Source organism: Acromyrmex echinatior, chromosome 18 (assembly GCF_024713525.1).
Source record: "Acromyrmex echinatior isolate Ae372 chromosome 18, ASM2471352v2, whole genome shotgun sequence".
In the NCBI taxonomy this organism is placed as follows: Eukaryota; Metazoa; Arthropoda; class Insecta; order Hymenoptera; family Formicidae; genus Acromyrmex; species Acromyrmex echinatior.
In genome coordinates this window covers 4,138,322-4,149,702 of record NC_141869.1, presented here as the reverse complement: position 1 = coordinate 4,149,702, position 11,381 = coordinate 4,138,322, and the positions used below count along the sequence as shown (strand labels likewise).

The following is an 11,381-nucleotide window of genomic DNA, read 5'->3' as shown; positions in this document are numbered from 1 at the left end:
AGTAAAGAAATTGACCAATCACAGTCGATTATTTGGTGCTTACAATGCTCATCAGCTGCTCGCGAGCATCCTTGTTTAATGTTTAATAAACAACAAGGATGAAATGAGGAATCTGAGAAATGGAGGATGGAGTTCGGGGATAAGTGAAGAACGATGACATTATCGACAATTGATACAAATTTGCGATTATTACCGACATAAATATTTGGATAATACATATTAAATTCATGATTTTTTATTATATAGGTGCGGCATAAATAAGTATACATGTATACTTGTAATACTATACATCTTATACATTGCTGCACAATTATATTTCTTTCTTTACAAGTATCATCTCTATATGTTGATAATCATCAAATTCGACATGCGCGTAACATTAAAATCACAGTTTTAAACAAAAATTGAGTTTTAAACGTATTTACATGTCATGAAACTAATAAATCATTAGATCAGTACTATATATTATAGTTTCTTAAAATTGTTTTAAGCTCGGTTGCACCAACGTTACTTTGACTTTAAGAGAGACTTAAAACTTTATCTATCTCGTTTTAAAGCCAAAATGAGACAGAAAGAGTTTTAAGCCTCGCTTAAAATCAAAATAACGTTGGTGTAACTCGACCTTAGGGCCAGTTGTTCCATAAACTATGTGGTATTTATCTACTGGATAAACAAAAGAATAAAAGAGTAAAAGAGTAAAGAGAGTAAAACAGTGAGCTGAAGTTTACCAAAAGGTGGAACAATCCAACGTTAGGTCCAGTTTCAGAACTCATGGTTAACTCTTAACAAAGGTTCAACTTGTTTCTCATCTTTTTCCAATTCTAAAATTGGAAAGAGACAATGAATAAGTTGAACCTCGGTTACGAGTTAATCATCAGTTGTGGAACTGGACCTTAGGTCCGATTGCACCAATGTTACTTTGATTTTAAGTGAGACTTAAAACTCTTTCTGTCTCTTTTTGGCTTTAAAACAAGACAGATAGAGTTTTAAGTCTCGCTTAAAATCAAAGAGACATTAATGTAACTGGACCTTAGTCACTCAAATTTTAACAATCATGCGAAACTTCGTAACACTAGCCGTTTTCGATGCGACGGCACACGATGCACGATATAATTTCATCTGATCTCATCGGTGGTGAGAGAAAAAATACCATAAAGTGAGAAAGTACCATAAAGAGAGACAGCGTGTACATATAGAACAATCGTGAAACAAGTTTAACAAGTCGCACCGGCGTAAGAATATACGTTCCGACCAATAGAAAACGAAGAAAAAAGTACTTCCAATTCATCAAACGAAGGTTGACATTGACAGAGACATAGGACACTGACAGAGACCAACAGAGACTACAGACAGTAGGGGGTATTATCACAGTATGCATGGTTAGCATTTTGTCTTTTCCAACCAAAGTATGGAGATCGTCGCGAAAGGTTAAAAATGGGTACATGTAATCCTTATTTTTATCGAAAAATATGCGAAGCGCAAATAAATACAGTGTGAATGCGAGTGTTGTGATAATACGTCGGGAATATACCGAGATATCAGGATCGCCGAAAAACGATGTAATTTCATGAGCCGCGAGAAACTCTTAAGTATTTGAGTGTTTCAAACAATTACGAGTAATGATATCCGAGCGATTGTAACAACGTGACATTTTAGAAGATTTCCGAAATCGGAAATGTATATAATTATGTATTATGCAAGATGGAAATTGTGTTGTGATCAAATTTGGTTTACAGTATTTATCGAAACTGTACACGGAACGCAGCAAAACTTGCCGTTTTGCCGCGCGATGGGAATTAGCGTAGTACCCAATCATTGAGCGAGTTCAAGTCCATTCAAGTCCATTCAAGTCTATTCAAGTCGGCAAAGCGGCTAGGTCTGTTTGTCGAGTAATTAAACAAATGATTGATTGCATCCACAGGTAAGAACTAATCAAGCTTGACGAGCATAGCCACTTTGCCGATTTGAACTTATTTTTTTGCTCTTACAGAAAAGCAATAAATTTGGAAAATTGGTAAATACTGTAAACTGTAACCAACAAAAGTTGGTAAATATTGGGTTCTTTCCATTTGGTGACACACATCGTTGTATCCTTAACATTCAAAGAGTGACAAAGATAGAACGACACTAGTCGACTTGTGTCATCAAACGGAAAACACCCATTGTGAACTGAATTCGGTCACAACACAAACAAATCAATGGCTATGTTTCAAAATTGACTGCCTGTTGTACTAATCTTTATACTCAAATAACGTGCATGTTGCACAAGATATCTACAAGACTTTTAGATATCTTTTAGACATAAGACATTTAAAAAACGACTTTTAGATATCTTCTGCAACATAAATTTTATCTGGGTAATGGACATAACTGTAGCATTTTCAGCAATAAATTTAGGATGCATCCATTTTACGCATGATGTGTATGATATATCATTTTTTATCTTTCTTTAATATTCGATGAACAATAAGGATAAAATGATATTATATATCATACGCACATTCGCATTATAATGAAATGGAATGCACCTAGAATATAACTAGTGTTGTTAGGGGAGCTTCTTTTTCGCACATTCGCACTATAATCTTATGAAAATTCAGTAACGTATAATAGACTACGTTTATATAGCTCGACTTACGTCTAAGTTATAACATCGATTACGCCTAAAATATAATCATCGAGCTAGTTTTTGGCCAATCACAATCATTTCATTCTTCAGAGGAATAGCTGTGATTGGCCAGTTTCATACATGTTACAATTTCGGCATAGATTGAGCTGTGTAAACGTAGTCATTTACAAGTATAAATATAAATACTTATAATTTTAGTGAGATTTTGCAACAAAAAGTTTAAAAAAACATAAGCTAAAATAAAAAATTATTTTATTTGTTTTACAATTTTTGTGTTGTTTTCCAAAAAATTTTATATAATTTTCATAGAAATATCAAAACAAAGTTTTTATAAGACCTGTATAAATTCGAATACTGTAGTGATACTATACTTGAGTGTATGCTAAATAGCAGCTTGTCTAACAATATTAAAACAAATGATGAAAAAAATCTTAACATAATCCGACAATCAGGTAAAACCAACTCATCCTACTTGATAGAGAAATCAATGGAAATATATGGAAAAAAACATCAAACCAAACGATTAATTATGGATTTAACTGAGGAAGATGTTGATATCATTAGCATAAGTAGTCAAGAAGGAACACAAAATCAAACCATGGACAACAATAAATATGCGAGTCCAGAACGACAAGAAGTTAGCGTGGAAAAAAGATCCCCAGTTCTCACCACAAATCGTGGAATTAACAGGGTTCTGTAAGTTCATGTTTTTTTAAACTAAATTAAGATGAAGTTAATAATGGCTCATAAAATTAATTTAAATATGTTAAATTAAATGAACAAAAAATTAACTTAGAGTTAAAATTATGTTAAGATTTAATTAACTCGAGATAAACAAAAAGTTAATTTTGTAAAACAATTTTTTATTCAATCAGAAAGTTCTAATTTTTTTAAAAATCAGATTACTTTAAATAAAAAGACAATTATAATTACAATATGAATCATTAAATAAATTTAATATTTTATTTGTAAATTTTATATAACAAAGAAATAATTTTTCACAGCAATGTATTTTTCTTGTACAATAAAAAAACTTATTTTTTAGGAATTTTCAAATAGTATTTTATCAATAATTAGACGTTTAACAAAGATAGAATGATTGCAATAAATATTATTAGTCCCTAAGTTCAATTTCTCACATTTATCTTTAAATAAACGAGCATCCCGTTTATTACATCCTGATGTATTCAGTACTAACCGTTTATTGGGAATTCAGTAAGCTCTCGTATCTGATTAACATAAGCCCAGTTTCACAACTCATGATCAATTCTTAACCGAGGTTCAACTTATTTTTCATTTCTTCAATTCCAGAATTGGAAAGAGATAATAAATAAATTGAATTTCTTTTAAGAGTTAACTGTAGGTCTGTTTTTTTTAGCTAAAATTCTTGCATGGTTTGTCTTCTTCCCTTTTCTCTCCACGTTGGAGCGATAAAGAGAAGAGCTGAACCATGCAAGAAGTTTAGCTAAAAAGAACAGGCCTCATGAGTTGTGTGCCATAGTCCGTTAGATTAAAATATAATCATTTAAAAATATAAACTAAATAGATACACACAGTGTGAATGGTTGTGATATTGAATGCATTCATTTATTGAGCTTTCTGTGAAGGCTTCTATAGTTCTCTAATGTTCCAGATTTTATAGAAAAAAATGTTGTTAGAGAAATAAAATATTTTAATTTTAATTTAAAAAGAAAGAGTTAATCAATTTAAAATTAGATTCAATTAAAAATTAATTTATTTGAAATTAATTTAAATTATAATTAAATTAAATTAAAAGTATGTTCTTAATTTTTTAATTTCTATGTAACTTTGAATTTATTAACCAGTTACTACCCAACCTTGGAAATTAAAGAAGAACAGGAGACTATCCACAAAAAACACTCTGAAAACAACGAAAATGATGAAGTTGAGAAAGACATACCTTTTCTAGAATATCAATCTAAAAATACTCAACAGGAGAAACAACTAGTACAGTCACCACTTACGAAAGAAATAGAAAATTGGATTAATATACAAAAATCAAAGTCAAAACAGATCGAAAATTTAAAAGCGATTTATCCAAATTTGGTAGAGTTATTGAGTAACAGTAACGATCTTAAAATTATGAATAAAACTCTTGAGCCCATAAATAAGTTAATTAATCACAATAATAGCGGGAACGAGGAAGTTACGCGTCAATTTGATCTAGATACAATTAAGTTGGATAAAACTACCATAAATCCTATAGAAAGCGAGATAGGTAATATTAGACATAAGGTATCACAAAAAAATACATGTACCACAAAACAAATAGGTAATAAGAATAAAGTAAATAATTGTAAAATTGTGGTAGTTCAATCACAAAGGTATGGCAAGATAGTTAGAAGATTCATAAAAATGAACAATAGAACTTTAAAATACTTTGGTTTAACGAATTTTCCTTTGCAGACAGACAAAAAGTTCCAAATTAATGTAATTCGTAGACTGAAGCGTAAGCAAAAAGTAACGTTAAATAGGGCTAATCAATTAGCGAAAAAGGCGATACGCAAATGTGTTACAAAATCACTAGCCGCAACACGAAAAACGGCTAGACGACAATCCAAATCTATTCCAACTACAGAAGAAAAAAATGAAACCAAGATAAATAATATACGAAGGACGATGGAGACTTCGTCAGAAACAAGTTCGAGCGACATCGGACGACAGCTAGAAAAGGACGAAAAGACACTACTGCAAAAACTTAAGAACGAATTGAAAATTAAAGAGGAAATTTTACTGCGGATAAAACGCATAAAATACATGCGCGAAATTACACAACAACTGGAAAAGGAAAATATTAGATATAAAGCAGTCGATAAACAGACAGGACAACAGTTGGAGATTACCAGGACAATTAACAGGTACAATCAGTTAAAAAATGAAAGTACTGAGTATGGGGACAATTTGGTTATCAAGGATCAAGCAGAATGTGACCCAAGTCATGTAAAAATCAAAGATTTAAGACCAGAAGGCTATCATGGACCACAAATATTTCAAACAAAGTACGACTTAATGGAGGATCGTTTAACGAGACGTGTTGGTATGGTGCATACAAATGACAGCACTCAGCAAGTGGAACAATTACCAGCAGTTAAAATTAAATCGTCCACACCCGGAATGGCAGACGAGAATAAAAAAGAATTGTCCGGAAAGAAAAGGAAAATATCATTTTCCGAATCCAATTTTATGGAGGAAGTGCAAACACTGAACGAAAAAAAGAAAAAGAAGGAAAAGAAGAACAAAATTTCGAGTGAAGCATTGAAAAATGCAACTGCAAGTCAAACACGAAGAAGCGATGGCAAGCTAATAGAAGAACAAACCGCAACATCCACAAATAAACAAACAAACAATAAACCAAAAATCATATCCATTGAAGGTATTAATCTCATTCCCAAAAATCTACAACAAGAGTCGAGCTTCGAAAAACAAACTCTCACCGTCCAAGTAACGAAATTGCCGGCTTTGAATCCGACGTCGACCGCATTGTTACCACATTATCCACATTGTCGATCAGAAGAATCAGAAATTGGAAATCAACTACCGGAGAGCCAGCCAGCAGAATCTGCAGTGGAGTCACAGAATTATAAACCACAAATTATAAACAATAATCAGGCGACGGCGACATCTTCTAAAGAAGGCATGGAGAAGCAGAATGTCGAACAAATTGTGGACAATAACAGTTCCCAAGAATATTGACCGTAAGAAAGCTGAAAAATGTGATAGAAAGACGAGACATCAAGTGTGATTTGGTATATTGTTTTTTTTTTAAGATTTTTTATTAAGTGAGTTAAAGTTTTCAATATTTTATTTTATAAATTTAAAATGCGAAATAAACTTTGTGTAATCATAAATTCGTATAGTTTGGAAAGTTATGTTATATGTTAGTCATATTATAAAAATTATATAGTGATTTCATTTTATAACTAAAATAAAGGTTGTTTTGTTTAGAAGTCATTGATGATCAATTGATGTTTGAAATTATTTGATATTTGTGAAAATTTATTTTAGTTCATCAAATTGTATAATAATCAAATTGTTCATCAAATTGTATAACAATAAAATTAGGTTTAAGATTATAGATACTAAAAATCGGTATTAACAACTTCACAAAAAGAGATAATTATAGCTATAACTTACAGCTTCAAAAATTTTTATTTTTTGTATTAATATAAAATTAATAAAATTCTTAATTTTTACCATAACTCTAAATTCACAGAATTTTTAAAAATCCTCAATTTCCACAACAAAATTTCACCATAAAGTTACAATTTAAAAATTTCCAGTTAATGAAAGACTTAATTTGCTATAATTATATTCAATTCTAACTATAAAATCTTTAATTTTACCATTTTAGTTTCATTAATTTCACCATATAGAATCATAGTTTTTTGAGTTCTAGTTAAAGTAAGATTTAGTATAAGGTTTCTCGTTGAACATCTATTTCTTGCCCCACACACATATAAAGTCTCTATTAACGATTAATATCTGTTCATTACGGGGCAGAGCGATACTTTATTCGCCAAATTTGTTCATTTCGTGTAAAAACGCGTCGAATAAACTATTAAAATAAGTACCGGTACCGATAGAGCGCCTGACATTTTTTCATATATTGAAAAATTAATATTTTTTCTCTATAGTCATCTCTATTGATAATGAAACTCGTATGATAATATTAAAATGGTTGGTAATATCATCGTTCTTCACTTATCCTCGAATCCACTTGATAGTCACGAAAATTTATCCAGAGGCGGCCTTCTTAATAATGTCTCGTCGATGTCGAAGCAAATTGGAGCTGATCAGAAATCGGAGCTTTCATCTTTCATGTCATATGATTCATCGATTCATGATTGACGCCGCTCCATCAGATTATCTATTGTTACTGACGAGAGTACCTCATCTCGTATGATGTCGCACTTCGCAATTGTAATGTAGCGAGTTATTAAATCATTTCCACTTGTTTTCTGATGATCACTCATCATGTCGGCTAAGGTAAATCCTTTTAACATATATTAAAAGATATGATAATATTTCGCTCCAAGTTCGCAAGTTGCACAATAATATAAATAATAATGCATAATTATATATATATGTATACATGTATGTATATATATATATATATATATATATGTGTGTGTGTGTGTGTGTATGTATGTATGTATGTATGTATATATATATATTTTTTTTTAATAATAAATCTTACAGTTGTATGTGGTGAAAGTGGAGAGTTGTAGATATATTCACCTTTTTTTTTTATTTATACATATCTTAGAAATATAAGAGTGATGTTATTCCCTCTGCTGATTATTCTTTTAATAATACAAAGAGTATAGATAAAATATATAAGATAAAATATAGTTATTAAGAATAAAACAAGATAAGTGTATATAACACTTGTTTTATTTTTAATAAATATATTTTATCATTTAATAGTGTGATGATATTTTAGTTATTGTTTTCGTAAAAATCGTTCATAATATTCTTATTTCAGAGCGAAGACAGCAAGGATGATAATCTAAATAGACAAGGCTCATTCAGAAAGCTTGTACCAGGAAGCAATCATGGAGATTCTCCATTAAGCATGTCTGCGAAAATGATTGATAGACCAATTGTGTGGCAAATCAATAAACAACATGCTATTTTCTCACAGGAATACAATATTTTGTCTGAGTAGTAAGTTTAGTAATGTTATCAGATATATGTGAACAGATAGCTGATTTTTTATGATATTTTTCAGCAAGATGTTGTGTTCTCAAGATTTAAAGGGGATTTATGTGATACCATCTGCTTTGAACGCTTTATGTAAGTATTGCTAAAGACTATATAAGACTATATTTTATTTAGTATATTCGAAATTTGGCATGCAATTTTCTGTGATAACTTTTAACTTGTGAATATTAATGTTTCGAAACAGAAATTAGTATTATACCATTCTATAACTTGCATGTCAAGGAAAAATACCCTTTCTTTTTCCTCTTCTTGTTTGCATACTACGTTTCTTTCTATTGAAATGTTAGTATGTTTTTGATAGGTGTAAACCTATTTTATAGGTCTTGCTCTTCCCGATTACGACTTGTAAAATGGTTCTGATGTAAATATATCTATACTATATCTTTTGATTATTTCACTTTAATGTAGTTAAACTAGCGATTGTAAAAAGTTCTAATACTTCATCTTCACATTTTGTCGCAGTGTGGTTTGGTGTACAGTTCATTCGGCAAGGAATCTACAAAGGCGGAGTTTTTAGATTCACCATTACACTGCCTCCTAACTTTCCACTTGGAGATTGCCCTGTAAGAATACTGACTTGCAGATAATCAACTTTACGTATAGTTTTTTTTCACTCAAATGTGTTTTAGAAAGTTGTGTTTGAAACTCAAATATTCCATCCATTAATAAATCCAGAAAGTGGAGAATTGTGCACGTCATGGGGCTTTCCTGAATGGAGAAGGAATAACAGAATTTGGCAATTATTACAGTATATCACTAAGATATTCATTAAACTAGACACGAAAATGACTTCAGTAAACGAGGAGGCGTCTTGCTTGTAAGTATATTTGTCCTTAAAGGAAACGTGAAAATAATATATCATCCAGGATATCTACATGTGTGAATTAATCGGCATATTGCAGGCATGAAAATAATTTTGAAGCTTTTCAAGATCGTGTGAAAGCATGCGTAAAGGAAAGCGTAAATCAAGTGTTTAATCCACCTACTATGGATGATCCACATTATATTACATTTAATCCATATGTGAAAGAAGTACACGACCCTATTAAACAAGAAATTTATGAACCAAAAGTAAATAAGTATTTGAGTATATCACTTTCATTACGATAAAACACACTATAAGTTTACACATTTAATCAATTTATCGCACTTTGCAGGACGAAGAAGAAAATAAACCACTAGGTTTATCATGGGTGCAACCTGGTTCGCTTCAGCCATTTTCAAAACCAGAAGCAAGATAATAGAGAATTTTAAACGCTGGCTAAAGTGAAACGACGTCCTAAAGAGTTATACGAAGAAATTATTGCTCTCTCGGCAATCGTGCAGGCGATGTCGATAAAGTCACAAAAATTATTAGACGAAAGCTATTTTTTCTATTCAGAGAGTTTATGTGTCTTAACAATTTATATAGGTTTATATGTGTTAAAGAGAGAGAATGTTTAGAACAAATTATAATATATATAAAATACTCTTGTAATTAAATTAAGAAATAGAGATTATTAACATAATTGTTCAAAAATATGCAAAATTTTATTATATAATTTTTATTTTAATATATCACTATCGTCTCAATTATTTCTGTACTTGATTACAATTATGACACCCATTATAGGGATTCTATAGTTGTCTGTTTTATTGACTCAAAAGCACTATGTGTCATTAATATATCATATACTACTACATTAATGTCGCACTATGTGCATAAATTTTTGTAACGTATTGGCTATATCTGATTTTAAGGCTGACATTCATAGTCGGTTCTTATTTTAAGATTGTCTCAAGTAAAGTCTTAAGATGCTGTACGATGATGACAGTTCTAGATGCTATATTGAACTAGGACATGATAAAAATTTTAATTTCAAAAAATTTTTTCTGTTCTCGATATAAATACAGAGCAAATTCCAACTCAAAGACACATATTAATATTCTTTAATTCTTTTCAGATTGATAAAAAAAATTGCGACAAAAATTATTTCATTTAGTTGGTAAAACAGACGACTATGAGATCTTATATCTTAAATAATACGTAAGTTTTCTAAATGTAATTAATATTGAAATTAAGACAAAATGAAAGAAAAGCAGAAGAAAAATAGAGAAGAATATATCTGGAACATTTTTTTAAGTATTTTTATACGAATTAAATGAAACTTTTAGAAATACTAAGAAAATCTACATCTTTTTTTTAGAATTTTTTGTTTAAGTACGTGAATTCTGAAATATCCTAAAAGATTTCTCTAAGATTTCTTATTTAATTTTTAATTTCTGAAAAAATACCTTACATTTTTCAGATTTTCTACGATTTCATCAGAAATTATAAGATAAGAAATCTTTAAGTATTTAAGAATTTACAGAAAGAAAATAATTCTATATATCTAAAAGATGTATTAAACATTCTTAGCATTTCTGAAGTATAAAAATTTATATATAATACAAAGTCAGAGAACTTTTCTAAAAAGTTATAAAATTATTCAGAAATTGAAAAAATTCTGAAATTTACATAAAGAAATTCTATTTAATAAATTTTTTAATAATACAATGTTTATTAATGAGTTCTTAAATGAAATTTTCTATTTCACTGTGGAAATAAAAGTTGTTGAATTTTAAACTCGAAATTGAATTTAAACAGATTAATTTAGCGAATTTTATCTTATAATATAAACGCGCCTGCATAAAAATGGAATTATGTTTTTTATGCAGATTTTTAGCCCGTTTTTACCAAACATAATTACTAGTATATAAATATATTTCAAAGTCTCTATAATTACATTAATTATAGAGATAACAATTATAGAGATTTCGAATACACTTCAAAACTTTTCAGTCATATATTGTTAATTTAAGGTTTAATTTAGTAAAAACGAGCTAGAGGCCCTCCACCCCCGTCGATTTTATCGGCGGTCCTCTTTACTTTAAGTAAGTATATTCACTCGTAAAAAATCGAGTTACTAATAAATTTAGTACTACGTTTTTGTAAGTATATTTAAAATTTTTTTTTTATTTTAAGTCT

At 29.8% G+C, this 11,381-nt stretch overlaps 2 protein-coding genes across 2 annotated transcripts; both read left to right on the top strand.

The window, feature by feature from the left end:
* Nucleotides 1-964: 964 nt before the first annotated feature.
* On the top strand, nt 965-7,245 carry LOC105144889 (uncharacterized). Its single transcript, XM_087415603.1, has 2 exons — nt 965-3,325; nt 4,456-7,245. The coding sequence occupies exons 1-2, from the start codon at nt 3,009-3,011 to the stop codon at nt 6,341-6,343; spliced, it is 2,205 nt and encodes a 734-aa protein (XP_087271729.1). The 5' UTR covers nt 965-3,008; the 3' UTR covers nt 6,344-7,245.
* A 180-nt stretch (nt 7,246-7,425) lies between these two features.
* Nucleotides 7,426-9,946, top strand: LOC105144890 (AKT-interacting protein). Its single transcript, XM_011054123.2, has 7 exons — nt 7,426-7,636; nt 8,136-8,317; nt 8,382-8,446; nt 8,837-8,937; nt 9,004-9,191; nt 9,277-9,445; nt 9,532-9,946. Exons 1-7 carry the CDS (start codon nt 7,625-7,627, stop codon nt 9,613-9,615), a joined length of 801 nt encoding a protein of 266 aa, XP_011052425.2. The 5' UTR covers nt 7,426-7,624; the 3' UTR covers nt 9,616-9,946.
* Nucleotides 9,947-11,381: the final 1,435 nt, after the last annotated feature.

What these genes read in the sequence shown, in the direction of transcription:
- LOC105144889 (XM_087415603.1), top strand. Translation starts at nt 3,009, where the DNA reads ATGCTAAATAGCAGCTTGTCTAACAATATTAAAACAAATGATGAAAAA. An exon ending in CGTGGAATTAACAGGGTTCT is followed by an intron (nt 3,326 to 4,455) that starts GTAAGTTCATGT and finishes TTTATTAACCAG; the next exon opens with TTACTACCCAACCTTGGAAA.
- LOC105144890 (XM_011054123.2), top strand. An exon ending in TACAATATTTTGTCTGAGTA is followed by an intron (nt 8,318 to 8,381) that starts GTAAGTTTAGTA and finishes GATATTTTTCAG; the next exon opens with CAAGATGTTGTGTTCTCAAG. An exon ending in AAGAAATTTATGAACCAAAA is followed by an intron (nt 9,446 to 9,531) that starts GTAAATAAGTAT and finishes CGCACTTTGCAG; the next exon opens with GACGAAGAAGAAAATAAACC.